General features: G+C 39.5%; 1 protein-coding gene across 2 annotated transcripts; it reads right to left on the minus strand.

The window, feature by feature from the left end:
- Window positions 1–926: 926 nt before the first annotated feature.
- LOC306872128 (uncharacterized protein) lies at window positions 927–22,817 on the minus strand. 2 transcript variants are annotated; one of them, XM_079420538.1, is made up of 5 exons: window positions 22,519–22,817; window positions 12,492–13,208; window positions 11,245–11,332; window positions 4,282–4,424; window positions 927–4,132 (listed from the first exon to the last, which is right to left on the minus strand). In XM_079420538.1, exons 2-5 carry the CDS (start codon window positions 13,096–13,098, stop codon window positions 1,527–1,529), a joined length of 3,444 nt encoding a protein of 1,147 aa, XP_079276664.1. In that variant the 5' UTR covers window positions 13,099–13,208; window positions 22,519–22,817; the 3' UTR covers window positions 927–1,526. The 2 variants fall into 2 exon arrangements, with proteins under 2 accessions (XP_079276664.1, XP_079276665.1); XM_079420539.1 differs by lacking the exon at window positions 22,519–22,817 and adding an exon at window positions 21,684–22,311.
- Between the last annotated feature and the right edge of the window lie 96 nt (window positions 22,818–22,913).

Consider the following 22,913-nt stretch of genomic DNA (forward strand, 5'->3'; position numbering starts at 1 on the left):
AAATAAGACATGCTTTACACATAAACCACCCAAGTGTAGAGCATATCCCTTTGGTGAGGTGAGCATGCTTAAACAGAGGAAATATTACAGAAAAGTGCATTGTGCAAAGCAAGTCCAGTTTTGTGCATTAAGAATCGCCCAGCATTGGGATTTATTGAAGTCCAATTAGTCCAGGTAAATGTGTCAAACCAGGTCCTTTCAAATAGCTTCAGCTCAAACTGTTAATAATCAAGAGTGATTAAAGCAGTTGCACCCAGTTAGTCCCAAAGTGGAAGGTGTGCAAAGTCTACTCCAGAAGCAGCGGTATCAAAATACAAAGATGGAGAACAAAAAAAGGAGGTGGAGGACTTAAAGCACCTTGATAGAGGGTGAGATCCAGGAGGTTGATGGGGTCAGATCTTGTTTTTCCTCCTCTGGATGGTGGGGAGTTGAGAGGAAGGCGGGGTCAAAAAGGAAGGGAGGAGGAATACAAGCAGAAGGAACATACTGGCATAGAATAATAACTCTCCTTCTGCTGCAAGCATCCCGTTTTCTTTACGCAAGTTGTTCAACATGAACAAACGTGTATTTGTGCGCAAGTGTATATGTGCAAGTTTACAATTTGGTATTCGTAGCTAACATATAATGCCACAACAAATGGTACAAAATGGTTAAAAAGTTAAGGTGAATATATAAAATAATTATTACTTAATTATGTGCTCTGATGCTTAATAAAACAATACCATAAATTAGTCTCTCAGCCCTATGTAGTAGTTCTTCTTAATATTAAATACCTAATATTAACTCAAATGAATATACCATTGAAATCTTCATTGTTATTTGGTTACAAATGTGACCAATTTGCAACAGTCCATAATGATGAACAGTGGACATTAAAACAAATGTTGAAACTCAAACATCAAGAAACATACAGAGCAAAGAGAAATCATGTTAAATATCTAACCTTTATTTAACGCTAAGACATTAAGTACTCCAAATAAACAAGACATAAAAAAGTAAGGGGTTAGCAAACCCTAAAGTGCAGAAGAGAGAAAAATGTGAGGACAGGATATGGCAACGATGGAAAAGGGATGAAAGGCTGGTATTTAGTTAATAAACAACAGAATACGAAAAGCAATGAATATGCATTTGTTCAGTAAAAAAAGAATTGGTAAATACACAAAATATGTTGAAAGTCCATTATATTGTTCATTTTTCCATCAATGGTTACTTTTGTCATTTTGAAGACTCCACAAACAATTTCATGCCAGTTCAGACCAACACCAATTATTAGATTTAAAAAGAATAGTTGAGAAAAACAGTCAACTTTAGTGTAAATGGGAGTAGCTATTGCACATACAGGTTCTAAGCCATATACTTATGTCATTTCAATAGCTGTATCATATTGTGAAAGTAGCACTGCTGAATGAGCGTTTTCTTAACTGATTAAAAAGACATCATTAACAGGGAAACCCCAAGCTAGACAAAACCCTTATATAGAGATGACATCAACAAGGTACACTGGAAGGTGGATTTTAAAGTGCACTCTATACGTTACCTGCCAGGGGACTATCAATCTTTTCGCATATAGTGGAGTAGTAGGGATGCTGAGAGTCAAGATCTTGTTCCTCTTCCTGGTGCTGTCGGGGCGAAGGATCAATCAAGCCAGCTCCCGCTACTGAATCAGGCTCAGGCAGCTCACTCAACTCTCCACACAGCATGTACTGCTGCTCTGGGTGAGACTGGAACTCTCCATGTTGACTTTTAATAGGGTCAGTCTTTTCCTCAGATGCAGTAGTGGGTATAAGGGTCAACTCTTTAAGAAGTGATGGATCCTTGGCCTCATCTGAGAGCTGCTCTTCATTTTCTAGAGAAACAATGCCAGGACTCTTGCTGCAACTCTCGGCAGATGACTGGGCATTGGAGTTAGAGGTCATGTAGTCAAAGCCATAGGATGCAGCAGAAGTGGCAGACTGAGGGGTCTCACTACCACCACCACCACTCTCCCCACCCATTTCTTCACATTCCTCTAGAGTTGACAAGTTGCGGCCCGCAGGTGCTGTTCCATAGGCATTGCCAGCGCCAGACAGCTCAGCTTGAGGGTCACTGACCTGCATTTCACCTTCTGTGTCACTTGCCTCATCCTCAGTAGCTGATGAGGGAGATGGAGCAGTTGCTGGACCCAGTACATCATCAGCCGGCAAAGTTTCAGGTTCCTCTTCCTCATCAGCACGTTGAAGGTGGATGCCTAGATCCTGCATAATGTCTGGCAAGACAGTGGGGACAGGGTTTAATGGTTCTGGCTGGAGCTCCACTTTAGAATGAGTCTCAGTTGCCGAGAAGCTGTTGTCTTTCACCTCTTCTGGTAAACTTGTCTCTCTGTTACTGTCAGATGCTAGGTCAGGGTCACTGGAAGTATCAGGCTGGAACTTGCAGGTTTGAGAGGGTGTCAAGCCTGGTTTGGGGCTAACATTCCCCTCTGCAGCAGATATTGGGGCTTGTTGAGGTGTGCAAGGTGGAGGCTCCAAAAGGTTTGATGAGGAGCCCCTTTCAGAGCTAACATCAAGTCTTGCTTGAGCAGGTGTCTGTGTTGGGGTTTCTGGGTCTGCTTGCCAACATTCAGAAGAAGGACTTGAAAGAAGTGTAGAGGCAGGTTGTGGTGGCTGGGCCCAGGCATCAGCAAAGCAACTAGGCTGGTTCCACTGGGATGCTGGAGGGGCAGAAGGAACCATAGGAGGAGGCTGGATTCGGTTCAAGTTGTCTAATCTATAGTCTTCGGTCAAGTCGTCCTCATCTGCATTCCCATAACTTTCAAGCCCGCTCTCAGTAATGCCCTCGCTTGCCATTTCTACATCTTCATCCTCTTCATCATCTTCGTTGTCATGATGCTGCCTATGAGAGTCCTCTGCTCTTTCGGACTCAACCTCCATGTCACAGACTCGGTCATCATCATCTTCATCATCATCATCTTCGTTAGTAAGAATATCAGAAGCCTTCTCAAAGTCAGGGGACCCAACAGATGCACCTTCGCCATCAGCTCCTTTAAGGCTTGCATCCCCTAGATCATCCATGCTCTCAGTGCCCTCCAGGACGCCTGGAGCACTTAACTCTGATGCTCCCTGCTGGCTGCAACTCACATCCTCAGAGTCAAGTTCAGAGAGCAAGGCCCCTGCCCGCCAAACGGAGCCAGCAAGCCCAGCTGACCCAGGTCGAGACTCTTCAGTAGGCTGGGTGCCACTCATTTCTGACAGAGACACTTGTTGACTGCCTTCCCTCTCTTCTTCTTCCACATCTTCATAACAGTCACTGTTAATCCGTTCAGCTTTTTCAGCCACCTCTACACCAGAGGACACCATGGTAGCTGCAGAGTTATCAAATTGTGAAGCAGTTAAGCTTTCCTGCTCCGTTGCTTCCTGTGCAACTGGTGCCTCAGCCGCAATAAGCTTTTCATCAACCTTTCCAAATACCTGCTCTTCAGATGCCTGATCGACTACAGATGATGTTGGACAAGCCACTTCAACAGAACCAGCTTCTATTAAGGCCTCTTGAGCTTCTGGCTCGGTGTTAGAAATATTCAGCACACTATGAGAGCTGACTTTAGTGACCTGCACATCTACCATTTCCTGAACATCTAAAGAAGAGGCTGGAACATCCAGAGAACTCTCTACAGTTGGAGTAGCTTCAGGCCCTGAAACAGACTCTTCCCTGGCTATGGCTGCAGCTGTTGCAACAGCTACAGTAGCTACTGCAGCTGCCGAAAGGTGGACAGGTTCTGCTGCAGGTTCTTTATCATCAGGTTTTGTTGCAGGTTCTTTATCATCCAGCTTTCCTTTGACAGACTGTGTTGGTTTAGCTGGCTGAAGCTTCGCACTGACCATGCTACCTGGTTGTTTGTGACTGGGAGATGCTGCAATGTTCTTGCCTGATGCTGGCCGTAAGGCATTGTTTCGTGGACTAGAAGGCACCTTACATGTTGGTACACTTTTTTTGTCATCTGGTTTGGGTTGAGGTGCTTTGATGCTAGGTGGAGGTCGTTTGGTAGCTGCAGGTGGTTTTGGAGCCTCTGAATTTGAAGGCTTGCTGGCAGCAGTTCGGGATACTGTTGATGGAACTGTTTTTTTCGCAGGTGCCATAGTGCTTGTTTTTCCAACATCTAAAAAAAAAAAAAAAAATAAATTAAAAAAAAAAAAAAAAAAAAAAAAAAGACAAACAGATGTTGATAGGATTATGGAATGAACAAAAAATTAAGCAGTACTTTTCCATAAATAATGTATATACATATTCCTATGAATAGTACCCCACCTTTCCGAGCAGCTGATGCTGAAACAAGGGGTTTAGTAGCAGTGCGGCTTGTTCTAGGAATCGCAGAAGATGTAGTTGTACCAGTTACTGTTCTTCCTGTAGCTGAAGTAGCAGCTGGTCGTGGGGCAGAACTTCCAGTTGCCCTAAGAGAAAACAAAAGAAGAAATAGTCATTGTGAGCAGCTTAGAAAAAGAGTGATGCCTGTTTGATGTTTGCCATTTTATTTTAGATATTGTGTTTTACATATTCAGATGAGGAAGTTTCAATCTGTAGTTGCTCGTTTCATTAGAATGCCTTCCAAGATATTGTTTTATGCTGGCACATGCACAAAATAGGTTCTTATCAAATCAGCTTCCTGTCTTGGCTAGTAAATCTGTAGTCGGTATGCGTACCATAAAGCAATCTCAAGCAGCACCAGAAAACTAATCCACTGGGGCCATTCATCAACTAATGCATCTACATCCCATTTCTCTAACCTGAGAGAAAATTACTTGGGTAGGGAGGAAACAGGAAAAGGAGGGGAGAAATGGTGTGATGACGGGAGAAGAAGTGGGGATGGGTAAAGCATTTTGTAAATGACCGCATTAGGGAGAAATGGATGATAATCAATTTTTCTTTCAGTCTAGCCTACACTCCCTTAATGTAGTTGCTTCATAGTTCCCCCTTTCATGTTCTCATAGGGGAAAATTAGTGATGAGAAGATCGCTTACATCATCTCACATGCCTTGGTTACTTGCAATTTAATAAATGCTTTTAGTCTTGCAGCCTTGCAGTTCACAAATTGCCCTTAACTAGATAACTGACAGTCATATTAGGCTTAACCGGACCTTACACTCTAATAGGATCTGATAAAGGTCTCGCGTACAACCTGCTTTATTTGGACAAGGGCACAATAGGGTATGCGTCACAGAAACAAATAACGCTAGCGAAAATGCTATGGTGTCAAATCAGTTCCACTGTATATCCATACACCTGGATGCTGTATTAAAATCTACTAACCTAAATATCTGGCTACAACTAATCAGACCTGGTAGTAATAAGGCAATAATCAGAGTAATATGTAGGGGTGGGCGATATGACCAAAATCTTATATCATGATACGAGTCATTTTTTCACGGAAATGATATACATAGACAAGTAAACAGTCAGTGATTAAATAAGAATAAAAAAAAACTAAATTACAAGCAATAAGCAAGCAAGACTAGAGCAAATAAGAAAACATTTTATAAAGCAATCAAATAGGGCCTACAGGTCCTTTTCAAAAAATTAGCATATTGTGATAAAGTTCATTATTTTCTGTAATGTACTGATAAACATTAGACTTTCATATATTTTAGATTCATTACAACACAACTGAAGTAGTTCAAGCCTTTTATTGTTTTAATATTGATGATTTTGGCATACAGCTCATGAAAACCCAAAATTCCTATCTCAAAAAATTAGCATATCATGAAAAGGTTCTCTAAACGAGCTATTAACCTAATCATCTGAATCAACTAATTAACTCTAAACACCTGCAAAAGATTCCTGAGGCTTTTAAAAACTCCCAGCCTGGTTCATTACTCAAAACCGCAATCATGGGTAAGACTGCCGACCTGACTGCTGTCCAGAAGGCCATCATTGACACCCTCAAGCAAGAGGGTAAGACACAGAAAGAAATTTCTGAACGAATAGGCTGTTCCCAGAGTGCTGTATCAAGGCACCTCAGTGGGAAGTCTGTGGGAAGGAAAAAGTGTGGCAGAAAACGCAGCACAACGAGAAGAGGTGACCGGACCCTGAGGAAGATTGTGGAGAAGGACCGATTCCAGACCTTGGGGGACCTGCGGAAGCAGTGGACTGAGTCTGGAGTAGAAACATCCAGAGCCACCGTGTACAGGCGTGTGCAGGAAATGGGCTACAGGTGCCGCGTTCCCCAGGTCAAGCCACTTTTGAACCAGAAACAGCGGCAGAAGCGCCTGACCTGGGCTACAGAGAAGCAGCACTGGACTGTTGCTCAGTGGTCCAAAGTACTTTTTTTGGATGAAAGCAAATTTTGCATGTCATTCGGAAATCAAGGTGCCAGAGTCTGGAGGAAGACTGGGGAGAGGGAAATGCCAAAATGCCTGAAGTCCAGTGTCAAGTACCCACAGTCAGTGATGCTGGTGTTGGTCCACTGTGTTTTATCAAGGGCAGGGTCAATGCAGCTAGCTATCAGGAGATTTTGGAGCACTTCATGCTTCCATCTGGTGAAAAGCTTTATGGAGATGAAGATTTCATTTTTCAGCACGACCTGGCACCTGCTCACAGTGCCAAAACCACTGGTAAATGGTTTACTGACCATGGTATTACTGTGCTCAATTGGCCTGCCAACTCTCCTGACCTGAACCCCATAGAGAATCTGTGGGATATTGTGAAGAGAAAGTTGAGAGACGCAAGACCCAACACTCTGGATGAGCTTAAGGCCGCTATCGAAGCATCCTGGGCCTCCATAACACCTCAGCAGTGCCACAGGCTGATTGCCTCCATGCCACGCCGCATTGAAGCAGTCATTTCTGCAAAAGGATTCCCGACCAAGTATTGAGTGCATAACTGAACATAATTATTTGAAGGTTGACTTTTTTTGTATTAAAAACACTTTTCTTTTATTGGTCGGATGAAATATGCTAATTTTTTGAGATAGGAATTTTGGGTTTTCATGAGCTGTATGCCAAAATCATCAATATTAAAACAATAAAAGGCTTGAACTACTTCAGTTGTGTTGTAATGAATCTAAAATATATGAAAGTCTAATGTTTATCAGTACATTACAGAAAATAATGAACAATATGCTAATTTTTTGAAAAGGACCTGTATATAAAAACACTGCATATTCGTCACTGTGTAAATTAAATATTTCATCTGATTAAAGTTACAAAAGTGACTAAAATCAAGAGTAGTGATAGACTTTCTCTTTTGTGTGATTTGATTATGAATGACAGACAGCAGGAATATTAGACTGCTGTCACTTTAAGAGCTGCCCGGATCCAATATACTGTTACACGTTTTCTTTCTCAGCTGTTCGCTTTCACTTAAGACCTAAATTACTGTTTACGAGGATACTTGCAAAGAAAGGCCAAAAGCTATAGCTTACATGAATAAGATAAATAAAAACAACAAAAACACAAACATGACACTTGTAAATCAAATCATTTTATATACAGATTTATTCATTAATGTGTAATGTTTAATGAAACTCAATGATTTTCAGAATTTTTACAACTTTTGCCTCGGACCATCTACAAATGTTAAATCTTAAAATAATAAATTTTAAAGTTACCACTGCATCTTTCTAAAAAATAAACTAAAATGAATGTAGCGATTGATATATGGTTGATTTATAATTATTTTCAAAGCTTTCAATGTACTGTCATTATAAAAGTTATAAACTTATTTCTTACAATTAAATAAACAATAATGAAGTTCTTTGTGTTAAAAACTAACCAAAATTACAAGCCTGAACACCCCATCAACAATAGGGGACGTTGCGTTGATATTGATGTTCATGGCTTTGCGAACCTACATCGGCATCCAAACACGGCCAATCCAACGTGTTTGTGTTTAGCTGCAATTTCAAATATGGTGGTCAAACATTTCTGTTTGTCTTGTTGGTCACGGTAACCCCGCCCCCAGCCCCTGACACAAGCGGATCTTACTTCTAGCCCAGCAATGTTTTGGTGCTATTTACGAACCGAAAATTAATTTTCCTGGTTCGGAGCTGGTACTTTGGGTGTTGAAAGACAAAGAACCGGTTTGAAACTAGGGTCGGGCTCTGAACCAGCACTCGAACTGCCTTGGTGGAAAAGGGGGTAACGTGCAGTACCACCAAATGGACTCGTTCTCAACATTCACTTCGCGTCTGCATTGTTGTACAAAGACAATCTGCGTGGACACAAATTGGGCTGCAAGCGGATGGTGTGCAGACATACGCAGACACTTTTGATGACAAAAACTGCATAATTTCGGACAGTGCGTGCACCGTGGAGTGCAGATGGCTGAACTATACTTCAGACTTTAGTCTTTATGATCATAAACACCATAAAAGCCCTTTTATTAGCAAGAATCAGAGCCGACAAAAATTCAAAAGATAAGAACTGTATGAAGCATGTTGGAATGCTCAATTCAATGCCAGTAACCATAGCACATACTCCAAGACATACTCCAGCTCGTTGTACAAAGAATACAGGAAATGAGCAAACTTCTCATAGTAGTGCTCAATGTAGGGCACATGGTCAAACAGCTTGGCCCCAAATACCAAGACTATAACATCTCCCCCACAGATTATTCCGAAACAACGGCCAATTGTTAAAGAATGAGAACAAAAGAACTGGAATCTCCCATTACAATTCTATGACCTACATAAAAAGTTTATTTGTACTAACTAGGACACTGATTAAACCATCTTTGGTCATATTAAAGCAAAATAAAGATGACAACAAGAGGGAGAAGAAAATCACATTACATAAATACAGGTCAACTAACATAACAGTAGAGCATTAAGGTAAAAAAACAAGCATAGCACAGCAACTAGGGTCAACATATTTGCATTTTTATCTTCATTTATGCCTATCAGAGGCACCAAAACTCAATTAAAATGATGCAGATGGAAAGTACAAACCAAAAAGTTTCCACAGAGACGCTGACCTCAGACATCCAAAGGCGTAGGTACTTACCAAAAAAAAAAAACTTTGCTTTTCTAGGGCTCATTATCCTCGTGGCCAAACAGAACATAAATTGCCATGGCTATGATTGTGATAAAGACAAGACTAACAGACAATAAGATTGTTGACCATTATGTTTCTATTTTTCCAGGTCCTAAACAAAATAACAGGTTGAGAAGTTTAAGATGACAATATAAAAGAGGTCAAAGAAATTCCTACAGGAGCAATCTCCCTTTAACACAAATGGAACGAACACAACACCCACTGGCACAGACCTTTGCATATCAATGATTAAGTTTTAATTAAGTAATGGCCATTAGGATAAAGGTACTGTTCCAGATTAAATGAGTGTCACTCAGCAGAGCCTCGGGCAGGGAATTTACCTCATATTCCAGTTCAACATTTTAAAACTTAACGGCTCCATTCATTCTAGACATTTAACGGTGTGTGGTCCTTTTATTTTCGACCTCATTAGCACCATTTCAAAATTTATAAGCTCATTCATTTTTAAATATTTGTCTTGTGGTATAATGTAACAGAAGCCATCTGGTTTACCAGTAATTTCGTAGCAAAGGAAAAAGAAAAACAAACGGTGAAAGACTAACCAGCAAGGGAAATTAAAATGGTTGATGACTCCAGAATTAAAAAAATTCAAGAGGCTCACTTTGAAACATTGACCAAAAAAAAAAAAACAACAACCTCAAAATACAAGGGAAATGTGATTTGGTAAGCACAGCACTTATTCAAGTCCCATGAAACTACAAACTGACTGAGCGAGATGGCTGATTTAGCAAGAGTTGCAAACAAAAGAACCCTGGAAAGTAACCTTCTTTTACCTCCCAATTTTACCCACAAACTGGCAAAAAGTCTTCTCCAAGGAGTGCCAGAAATATCTAGCCAGCACATATACCAGAAAGAACAAAAGTAAGAGTGAAAGAGAAGATGAGAGGAATGGGAGATGCTGTGATTGTATCATGAGGAGACTTTGATGGAGCTAGTTTACATTTCCCACAGGAGGAGTGTTATTGTGTTTTTGCAGTGCAAACATTTTTCAAGCTGCAGTGAGAATATGTATTGTGTGGCACGCAAAAAAGGAAAACAAACCCATTTAAATAGACCGATCAAATGAGTGCTCAAATTCATAACCACTATTCACTACCCATTGCTCTATTCTCTGAGTTTCAGGCATTTAATTCCAGACTCAATTCAGAGTCAGTGCAGAAAGAGTGTGCACACAAACCACACCCTGTAGTTCTGTTTGTCTAAAATAACACGCGTCCAACAAAAGGGAGTCTAAACAGCCTTGTAAACTGACATTACCGCATAAATACATAGAATTAAGCACATAATTAAACCGTAATCATCACATAAGACCAGTCATATCCACATTAACTGGCTGACCGCATTTACAATTCTTATAATTGAAGAGCTGTTACAAACACTCTCTGCAAAACAAGTTTACCACACATTTTTAAATATAATTTATTCATTAAATGACAAATATATTAGAAGTCACACTCAAAGTAACTTAACTGATAAGATTTTAGATCTGCGCAATTTTAAGAAAATCCAGTTACTAATTTAAAAATTTTAAATACACTTCAATATTTCCAAACTTTCTATAGCATTTTACCAAATTTACTATTTTTTTTCATAAACAAAGATTTAATGTATTATTAAATGAGCTGGGGAAGGAAGTCACATTTGTAAGGAGTTGGGACAGAAATAAAACTGATCAATTATAATCATTATCAGATGATCGCATGACTAAAATATCAAAAGTAAAACTTTGTGAGATATAGATATAAAGTGAGATATATTAAAGGAACGAACAAGAGACTGAAGTCATAATTGGTAATGCAGCCAACTTGGATCATAAAGTCCATTTAACTCAAGTGAAGATACCAATTATCATTCCCAGAGAGTAGCATCAACAAAAAGACCACTGTTGAGCCTATACTCTGGTAAAGCCTAGTCTAAGCAGTCTTTCAGGGAGTCTGACTCACAAAGCGACAGAAACTTGAGCCAATAACCACCAGACAAACCAGAGACCATTCACTGCAAAAAGCATGCAGTCATTGATATTTGTATGGCATATCCACTAAATGATGTGCAGAACACAAAACACTTTTCAGATGTTACTTCATCCAGATCTACGCAGGAAATCTGCCTTATTGATACCTTAAAGCCACACCAAGAGTTGTGCAATCGTGCACTTCCCAGCATTTCAATTTTCCATTCAAATATAGTCAAATGTCTAAGCTCAAATCTCCAAAAGCTGCTTTACCTGTTAGTTTTGGGAGCTGCAGTGGTTTTGGCTGTGGCTGAAGTGCTGGGTTTGGCAGCAGGGGCAGCAGCTGGCCTTGGAGCAGAAGCTGAGGAAATGGAATTGAAATAAATCATGTTCCAAAGTAAAAACTGACTGGGATTGCTCAAGAAAATAGTGGTAAAATATAACGTTGAAAAGAACAATAATTAAATAAAAATTTTATTTTACATAATGACTCACTACACCACAACAGGTTTGTGTCGTCTCTGGCACATGCGAATAATGGAACATTTTCTAATGTTATGATATTTATTAGTAGTAGGGGTGTAACGATACACGCATTCGTACCAAATATTTTCTGTACGGGTCTTTCAGTTTGGTATGCATGTGCATCGAACAATTTCCAATAAATGCTGTTTAATGGCAACGTGGAGCGCAAGAGAGTGTAATCACTCCTTCCTCTTTACTACTAGTTTTAACGCGAAATATACATGAATGAACATCTCACCCCTCACGTAATCGCTCAATTAGTGTTTCAACCGTGGAAAGACAATTAAAACAGCTTGTAAACAAAATGTCACATAGCATTTCATTTACCTCAGGCAAGCTATCAGTGTCTAAAGCTCATTATTTGCTAGAGAAATTAAGTCTAGTGAAAAGCATTTTGCGAAATATTAGACTATAGTTCACTATATTTACTTTACCTGCTAGTGATGTCTTTATTAATGTATGCGTTTAACAAAATTTATGAAACAAGTTGACTCAGTAAATTATTATATTTCACCAACAAATAGAAATTGTATAATTTAGAAGTTAATTTAAAAACAAATTGACATGTTTGCATACTTTTTTTAATTTGAGTGTCGATTATTATAGTTAAAAATAAATAGTAACTGAATTTAAGTTTGGTCTCTGCTGTTAACTGTAACCTCATAGTAATGTAAAAGGACTCCCTATAGAGCAGAAGCAGATTTTTATTTATAGAAAATTTATTATAATAGAATTTATTTAAAGGAGAGCAATTTGTTCAGTAAACCATTATTTAATAAAAAAAAAAAAAAAAAAGCTAATTATGCTTAGTTTTTTTCCTCCTGCTGTACCGAAACCATACCGAACCATGACGGCAAAACCAAGGTATGTACCAAACCGTCATGTTTGTGTGCTGTTACACGCCTAATTAGTACATGTCCAAATCCAATCTTTGAAGTACCAGAACTAAACTCGGTAAGTGACCTAGTAAACCCATACATGCCAAGCCATCTTACCTGTGGTTTTGGGTTTGGTTGCAGCACTAGTGGTAGCTGTGGCAGGTCTCTTACTCAGGCTGGTGGCTATGCTGGCTGCCGGTCCTGTCTTTGTTCCACTGGCTGCGATGGTTGTCGTTGATTTGCTATTTGCAGCAGTTGTTGCTTTAGGTTGGGCCCTTGAGGTTGCAACGGCAGTAGAAAAGCCAACGGGTTTCTTACTTGGACCAGAAGATCCAACAGTAGCGGTGGGTTTCTTGTCTGCTGCAGCAGTGCTACCTGGAATGGGTTTCTTGGTTAGAGTACTCGTTGCAGTCTTTGTGAGGCCATTAGCCACACGGCTTTGGGTTGCTTTGGGTCGTGTGCCTGGTCCAGTGGTAGCTGGACCTGTAGCAATCTTGCCTTTGACTGGGCCTTTGGATTTGCTTTTAGCATCTACTGCTTTCCCAGAAGCTTCTTTTACAGTTGGAGGAGCCGCTTGCTCATTTTGGGATTCATCAGGTTGTGGGGGTGATGGTGTAGTCCCATTTTTAGACGCCCCATCATTACCGGTTGGTTCCGTTGTGGGTTCTGTTCCTTCGTCTTCCATTGGTTCAGATGGTGCTGTGGCCACCCCATCAGGTTTCATCGCCAATATTACCCGATGATCGGTTGCTGCTTGATATGATCGCTGGATTCAGTGCTGCTCACACACTGAACCCAGGAATAATGGATGTGTTCACCAACTCAATAACTGCCCTGTAAAAAAAAAAAAACAGGAAGGACAATTAAATGCTATTTTCAGTGACTTTTTTTGGCTCTACGCACCTGAAGAAACTTGATTATTACTCAGTTGGAGTGTAACCGTTGCTTCTCATACAAAAACAATCAGTTTCAAAATCGTGCTTTTGCTGCGTGTAATAGATTTGAAGAATTTTAAGTAACCATGGAACTGAAAGAGTTTAAAAAAGGAAAACATTCTACTGCAAGAGGAAGCAGCATTTTTTTTAAACGGAACCATTTCCTATGAAGGCCAACTTGGAAAATACAGGAAGTGATGCATTATGAAAGAACCAAAATACAAGGAGATGAAGTCCAGGTCGAACATCCTACATAAGTCTTTGTCATATTTCAGTTGTTTAGAATCTAGAATGGACTACACTGTAAAAAATTATCCTGTTAAATGTGATCTAGCTAGGTAACTTTACAATTAATAGTTTTTACTGTAGCATTTTTAGTTCGGTTCTGTAAAAATTAGACATTAAAAGACATTAGTCTGAATTGAACACTTGGCTGCAAAAAAATCTAAATGTTAAGATGATTTATTGATTTGATTCATTTATGTGGATCATTTACATAGAGCAGTCACCACCACCTGGTTTACAGAAATAGGATGCCATTACCTGGACTTCATCTACCTGTTCATTCAAACTAGTAATTTCCTGTCTGTCAAGTGTAAACAGAGATGGCATTATTAATACCACTGTATAGCATGTCCCAGTATACATCTTCAAGATTCAAATCCACAACTTTGTGTCATAAATATACCCAAATCAAAATCTGGCAGAATTATAAAAGAAAGTCAGTACACCCATTTCACTGGAGCACTGCTCTACGCAAGTCATTTTCTTCCTTCAGGGACTGACGCAAAAGCTCGTCAGCAAAAAGATTGTGGCATGGGATTTGAAGAAAGGAGGATAAAGAGTCAATGTGGTGGAGAGGGGGGTCATGAACCTATTCACCCCGTCCTTTTCCCAAACTCTTTTATTCAGAATCCTCTTGTCTTTCTCTTCCCCCCTTAAACAGTTCTCCTTAGCCACAACCCCCCACTTTCTTCTACTCTCCTTCCCCTCCTCCTCTCCATCAGATCCGTTCCCTGTCTGCAGCCACACAGATGGCCCTAGCAGCTGAGCTATTGTTCTGGCTCTCCAATAAGCCCAAGCCACCAAACCAGAGAGCAAATAAAGACAGAGAAAGGGGAAAATCGTGGGATGAAGTAACAATGATAAGGCAAGCAGAAAAATCTAATTTTAATGTGACACCATCCAGTGGACTCAAGTATGTGTGACAGAATCAAGAAGAGGAAAACAAACAACCAAACTGTGAATCAGGAGACAGAAAACAGAGGATGCATGACACGTGATTAGAAAACTTGTCAACCTACAGGCCAAGATGAATTGGGAGGTCATTGTTCTGCCCACGACAGGACAAAAATTACCCAGCAGCCCTGCTGCGGTGTCTCCATGGTGATGTGAAGATCAAAAAGGGGACATTTGAAAAAAAAAGGATCCAATTTAATCAGAAGACAGTTTCAGTAAAAAACTCACAGCACAGATCCTTAGAAAACAAGATAAGTTGAATCTACAATTATGAGTTCAACCGTTTTATATCCACAGTTCAGACCGTTTCCCATAAATATCACTTCATTAGTCACTCTCTTTCCAGTAGTAGGTAAAACACGAGCAAAGTGTGCATTTTGGATACATTTTTATACTTATATTTGTAGTTTGAGTTTTAAAAATTGTTATTTTTATAGGTCTAGTGTTCTATTCATTTTACTTCACTTTAAGTTTTAATTTTAATACATCAATTTAAACTAAATGAAAGAGAAATGTTGTCTTTGCATCTATAGCTGAAATAAAAGGCTTCATTTTTTAAAATTTAAGTTAACTTTCTTTTAAGCAATGAAAAAATGCTTTCATTTGTAGTTTCAGTCAACTATAACCCTGATGCACACAAAAGAGAACACAGGGAAAAGAAATAAGTATAAGGACAAACTAACAAAACAATAAGGGGAGGGTAAGAAAGAATAAGATGTGCTATAATGATTGTGTATGAAGTGGTAGGGTATTGTGTGCGTGTCCTCGTTTGACTGGATGAAACCGTTGAGTGTTCACAAAGACAGCGGAAAAGGGTAAAGCCTGCTAATGCAAACAGCTTAAATCAAAAAGCACTGGAGGTTACGTCATACACACATCTCCATTTCACTCACGACACTTCAAATAACAAACCAGGCTTCTTTCAGGAAATCTAGCAGCAAAAGCACTTGTGAGAACTTTCAGGTGCTCAGGAAAAAAAAAATTACCATGGCTTTTGAGCAAGCAGTATCTTATGATATCGTACAGCATGAGAGCATAACTATAAAAATGTATATTCACTACTAAAATTTCCATGACTTTTAACACCATTTTAAAATTTCCTGATATTTCTAGGTTTTCAATTGAAAGTAAGAACCCCTTCTGCCTCTCCACAACCTCATCCCCATCTTGTTCAATATCTTAAGCCACCATTTGTTTGGATTAGGGCATTTATAAACAGAGGATTATAAAGGTGCCATGAGGACATTTTAAAACACGTGTGTTTTTCTAATCCTAAACCTAACCCCTATATTAAACCTCAGGACTTATCAAATCTAAAATAAAATCTTTATAAAGCTGCTTTCCACACAGGGACGTCCTTAAAGCGTGTCTGTCATGTTTCACTTCCTGTAGTAGCTTGATGGACTGTGTTGTGATGGCTTCCCACTAAGCACTTCAGAAACATTTGCAGGTGACAGCTAGCGACATACAGGCACTAAGCAAAGGCCACATTCTAGGTTCAGTTTCCAAAAGAACTTCTGCATGAGAGATACTGATAAAGCTAAAAGGAATAAATAAAGAGGTCTTGCAAACCCAAATTCCTGCACAGGGCCTCCAGTTCCTCAGGGCCGAACCATAACCAGCTGTCACAGACAGACATGCAGCTATTTCCACACAGATGTAGTTGGCCACATCCTGCATTCTTGTAATAAGAGCCAGTAGTAGGCCTCCGTTTATCAAATATGCCCTTATTCTAATCGACTGGGTATAATTAGTAATTTTACATAATTTATAATCTGCAACTTTAACCTGACGATACCAGGAAAATAATTGCGATGAGAGATGGATTACCAAAACAGACTTCACCAGAGAAGTCTAATAAAAATAAAAAGCACATTATCAATCGCCATGTTCCTTAATTTTATATTGCCAGCAAAGTCTAAAAAAAATAAAAAGACAAATGACAAACACATTCTCCTCATGCAGTCTGCCCATACAAGGCAGCGCTCTCACAACTCTACTACTGGCACACAGACTCCTAAGAATCAACACATGAAAACATTGAAAGAGCAAAACACCCCTCCTTTTCCCTCGCTTTTACTCCCTCCACATTACAGTCAATTATTCATCTGACTCTCACATCGACTCCATGAGGCCGTTCGCACTAAGATTAAAATTCTGTAATGTGCATAAAGCTATTGTTTAAGGCTTGTTATTATTCGTTGTGCATTTTTGACTTGTCAGGTCTAAACATGTCTAAAGTTTGCATTGTTTTCATAACATGAAATGTCTTTATCACTTTTGATCAATTTAGTGCATCCCTTTTGAATAGAAGTAGGCTATTATTTTCCTTTTTTATGGCAAATTACAAAAAAGTATTTTGAATAAATAAAATTCAAAACATCATCAGAAATCAAGGATGTGCATATATCTGCTTCAAGTTGATGATTCAGTGTTCAGCATTTGCACACTTGAAACCAACCTGTGAAATTTGCATGGACATCGGTCTGTGGGTGTTCACTTTTTTACTTTCCCTCTTCCCATATAGGAAACAACAGCCAGTAATAACTAGGCCAAACGTTTTCAGTATTAACGTCGAAGGATGTGCAGAATATGGCAGATTTTCAAAAACCACCACCGGAGAAAAAGTTTCTGTCTTCGCCTGCATATCAATTACATTCAGAACAAAATGGAACATGCCGTGTAGTGCTGGAAAAATCAGATTCCCATCTTTCTCCCAGAGTAACATCTCGGCATGTTTATGAGCACACCACATTCCTTAAAACGGACAAGAGACAGGAAGTCGCAACATTCATATACACCCACAACTGTGAGAGTGAAAACTGCCCCCGTGAAACAGGCTCCTCACAGGAAGGGGGAAATTCTTTAATACGCTCAAGCTAATAAAACAGTCCCAGTGGTGGGTGTGATCTCATCTTTTCGATTCCCCACTCACTATCACATATAAAACCACCCACAGAGACAGAATTTCACTGTATAGATACTGCACAAATCAACACAAATTCCTCCCCCATTCACCCTAGTTCCTTCAGTTTCAGTTTTATCTTGGTCAATTTGAAGCAACTGGTCACCATTATAGAAATAGTTCACCCAAAAAATGAAAATGTGCTGTTAATTTACTCGCCCTCAGGCCATCCAAGATGTAGGTAACTTTCTTTAGTAGAACAGTGATGATGATTTTTTTTTTAGCTGTTTAGAGTTATGATCATGCCATTTTGGCTATATGGGGGGGCTCAAATGTCTGATTTCACATAGAACTAGCGGTTTTATCCCAATAAGTTAATATACAGCCTATTAAGATAATGCTGTAAATAAGAGTCTGAAAAGAAAGAAGTTTTTAATAAATATTTTTAACGTGTGTGAAAAAGTTTCACTTTCCATAATCCGTGACCGACAGAAGAGCATCTTGGCAGCAGGGATTTAAATCTTTAACTAGACTCAAATTGACACAGGCAGAGTGAAAGACTGGATTTTTTCGATCAGGTAGGGTACTAGTGATTTCAAAACATTTCAGCCGGTTTTATTTATTTATATAAAGAAAAGGAAACGGCAGATAACAGCATCCTATTTTTCTTTTCGCTATTTTTTATACGCGTAACATTTTAACCATGCAGCAAACCTTTTAAAATATTTTGATAAATTAGGCCTACTGAAAATAAATAAATGACTTTTTAAACCGTTTAACTGATTGTAATAATCAGTCAAAATTCTATACGGTCGGTTAACCTGTTAAAATGAACATCCCTAAATAGAACGTTTTCAAATTTTGGGTGAAGTATTCTATTAATGCCCCCAAATATACTTAAAGTGAATTCAAAGAACGAACTGGTATGATGTCACTTCAAAAGAAAAAAAAAAAAAATTTAGGCCAAAATAAAAGTACATATTTACATATATTTATCTAAACTAAGCCTCCAGCAGAGTGGGCGGAGTCAGGATGTTTGGTAACAGTATACCGCTGCTCAGCTACTTTTTACCCCTAAGCAAAGAATGTCAAAGAACTTACATACTGGGGCCTTGAGTAATTTGATTTGCATTGGTGAATGGTTACTAGAAGGGTGTTGGGAAGTATAATGGGTCAGTATTGTGTGTGGGGTCAAGCTGAAGTGTCAGACAGCGCTGAGAGTGTGAAACGGTAGTAACGATGCAGATAAACAGGAAGAAATGCAACGACCCTGCTCCCTCTCACCCAAGAGGATTAACTCCAGACAAGCGAGTTGTGTGTATTGTCTCAGTATAGGGTGTGAATGGGGCTTAATTGACCTAGCAGGGTTTGATTTTGCTATGCGTAATGTATGGATTAAGAGAGGACATTCCCTATTGTGTGCAGCACACCATGCTGACGGGGGCTGGACAAGGCTAGAACCGAGCAGCCAAAACAACATGAGAGATACTGGACAAAAACAGGCAGCAAAATGGCACATTGCAAAAGTAAAAGTGGTGTAAAAAGGACCTTCGAAGAAACTCTTATCTTATTGAAGACAGGGCAGAATTAGTGTAAAGCAAAGGCTGCAACTATCTCACATGCTCAAGGCAGACTGACAAAAATGATTGGTGTCATAGAAGATGTTTTGGAGAGGGAGGGAATTATGAGAGGGAGAAGGAGAGAAAGAACAGATGGTAAACGGTGGTGTGATGGTTTGGGTGTAGTTTGCATACTGGACATGCAGCAGGACGCTGTGATGGATAGGGATGGAGCCCAGAAGGATTAAAACAGGACATCAACTCCATCTAAAAACACACACAAACAAACTGTCTGCCAAGTTATCTAGCACTAGTTTGCTGACAGTTAAAAGCTCTTTTGTCAGTGCCAGTGTTTTAGCAGATTATGGGGTTATAAAACCACCAAGAAGGATTTATTATAATAACGTGGCATTTCAAAATGTTCTTTCCAAATACAAAACTGACGTCAAGCGCTGAGCAGATTATCCCAATAGCAAAAACTCAGGAAGCCATTTCATAGGAAATAAAAGAGTACCAGGGTTTGATGGTAGTCTGGAATTTACATTACTGCAACTGGAGTCAATCCAGTTCATATTATTAAATGTAAACAGAATTGATTAACATATGACTGAATTCAGGTTAGAGTATTTGTAAGGCAATGGATAGGTGTATAAGAAACCCGATTTGACGATTAACATGGTTTATTTCATTAATCCATTACAGAAAATTGGAGCTTCTTCCCTGCTGGGCATCTGCTTGTTCAACTCGACCAACCCACTGTGAGGTCATGACTAAGCTGGAGCCAACCAGACATCTCAAAAGCTGCTAAGTGGTACAATCTGTGACTGCTGCATTAGCCAAGACATTGATAGATATGCATACAAACAACTTAATAAATTAAGTGAATAATAATCTAAAGATCAACAGTCAGTGCTGGAATAGTTCACCCAAAAATGAAAATTCTGTCATCTTTTACTCACCCTACACATGTTCAAATCTGTATGAGTTTCTTTCTTCTTTTGAACACAAGATATTTTGAAGAATGACAACCAAACAGCTGATGATAGACATTGATTTAAATAGCATTTTTCCCATACTATGGAAGTCAATGGCTCCGTCAACTGTTTGGTTACCATCATTCTTCAAAATATCTTCCTTTGTACTTCAGAGTAGAAATATATTTTCTGGATTTTTTTTTTTTTTTTTATAATTTGAAGTGAGTAAATGACATTTGTGAACAATCCCTTTAAAACATGGTGGGTGGAGTAGGTGGATTCCTTCTGAAATGACTGCTAAAGTAAAATTAGCCGAAATTCTGCTAACTTGACCGCATCTCAACTCAGCAAAGAAGTGATGTGGAAAAAAAAAATGGCACAAAAAGATTCTAAAGTTGTCTGCAAAAATACAGACCACAGACTTGAGAGGGATCAGCAAACCAAAAACCCAACACCACAATGACAAAACCTATACTGGTTCCAGCACACGATGACTCAACAAGTGATGAAATCATCAGCTCACAGGATGCAATAGAAAGCACAATCAATCGCTACATAATGCTATTGGCATTGGATGTACGTGAACCAAGTCTAGCCAAGCAGCAAGAGAGACTGGTGTGGGTGTCCTGTTTATACAAAGCTGTTAGTGTGAGGAGTCCTTCATTGAGGAGTGTGGCTAAAACAACTAATGAGAGCAGCTGCCCTGCTCAACCCCATTCTGACCGACCTGAACTCAGGCACACGTCTAAACAGAGAGGGGCCATCATGAATCTTAGGACAACCAGGCCCTATTTTCATGAATTCTTTGTTCTACCATCCTAGCATCAAATTAGTTTTAGTTCTGGACTGGTCGGACAAGTCAATCAGGTTTTTGGGGGGAACCATTACAACAGCTGGCATTACAAAGTGTATGACAAATTCCTGAGACAACTGGGAGGACACAATAGACCATTATGGTCTTAGCAAGACATCACAGTGGATTTACATAAGGCATTATATGACATCGACAAGGTTGTTTAAAATGACCCTGCAAAGAATCTGATCGCTTGCAAATTAGGTGAGCTCAGTAAGTTGTGCATGTTTAGCGGTCTCTTATTCAACCTAATAGTACCAGTGGTTTTGGACTTCATAGTAACACTTAGCAGCTTGGATGAATAATTTTTTTTTCCACTTGTACTTATTCTATTTGGACTGTCTGGCTGATAGCACATGCCGATCCATTATATCTGGTGTATAATTTTAGCCTAATTGTTTATAAGTACTTACAGGTTTAAGCTTTGAGTACCGTCTAAAAATCACAATTTACCATCATATTGTTAAAAAATACCAACTAGTTAATTTTACCATACATCTGGTCACGTGACTTCAACATGGCCACGCCCATGAGGGGCGACCCGCTCCAGGTAGAATAGCTTTTGCCATAAGTTTGAGACGTCTGGAGTCTTCCTCGTGTGAGTGTATCATTCATTTTAGTCATATTTCTCAGCCCATCTCTTTGTCTAAACTCTTTTGACAAGAAATAAGTGAATGCACCCTAAAATCATCAGTTTCCCCACAAACGACCGCTCATGAAAGAACTGCTAGTGAAGGGGCAACAGTTCCCTCGGGCCGCGTAAATATCCGGGCCATTAGTGTTAAAAGCGGTCATGAACTTCTAGAACTGAATTCTAGAATGAGACACGCTGTTATCTACAGACCTGCTGGCGTTACAAGGGCAGGATGATAACACAGACGATCATCTCCAGTTAAAACGAGGCAGTGGCCAGACCAGCTCCGACAAGTAGAACAGGCAGCCCATATCCGTTTCAAACGACGGCAGCCCATGATAGTCCATTCACACTATCCATTTTCTCGGAGCTTTAGTAGTTTATTCGGGTAAAAAGAGGCCAGCGGGTCAGAACAGCGCGTGCACTAGATTCGCTTATTAAAGTGAAGCGATGCTATCAATGCGTTTAGATTCAAATTGGTTTGAATTCCTCAACATCAAATTCTCAAGCACTGCACATTTTAAGCTGACCCTATGTTAGAAGAAATCCCCACAAAAGGCATTGATTTGTTTGCATTTCCAAGACAGATAAATATTTGACGTATTTTTTTATTTTGCATTAGAAAATACGATTTATTTTATACTCGACAAAAAAAAAAAAGATTCATCAAACGGCATCGTTTTATCCCAAGATTCGCTACATGTAACCACAGCAGCCATGCGACTTCGTTTCACTAGATGCCCTTCACGGGCTGTGATTAAATACAAACGTATATTAAAAAAGAATCGTTGTTAAAAACGGAGCACAGGCCGCTGTTCGGTTCATCCCATGTGTGTGTAAACCGATGCATCCTTTGAAAGCCCAACCCAACTCAAACATGCAAAATCGGAACGAAACCAAACCTGATTCCAGAAAACATTCAGAACGGAAACGGGACGTAAACCAAGTTGATTGTGGTCCCAAATGAAGTGACAGGTAATTTAAACCTGACAAACAGGTTGAAAGATAAGCAAAGTAAACATGCTCCAAAATGTAATTCATTTACCTTCAGATGACTGTAAAAGCGTCTGGTTTGTACTCTTCTGCTTCAGTCTGGAAAAGCGGACAATCCACGACTTCACACCGGAGAAGCGTGTGGCTCCTTGTGCAAGTCGCTTAAAATATACAAAAACCTTTATATCAACCCCCTGCTTCACCCTCGCGATTCACCGTGAGCTGAAACCAGAGTGAAGGATGTTGACCAGATCCTAACCTGGCAATTCAGAAACAAAAAGGTTCAAGCCACCAAAATGCTCATCGGACTCCCGGTTTTCATCCAATGGGGTCAAAGTACCGAAATTCACTTCAAAAGGGCAGTGATGTCACTTGACAAACTATGGCCACGCCCATCTATCATCCATCACGCTGTATCTCCATCATGTGTTTGAGACTACCAACTCA

Source organism: Barbus barbus, assembly GCF_936440315.1.
Source record: "Barbus barbus genome assembly, chromosome: 7".
Taxonomy (NCBI): Eukaryota; Metazoa; Chordata; class Actinopteri; order Cypriniformes; family Cyprinidae; genus Barbus; species Barbus barbus.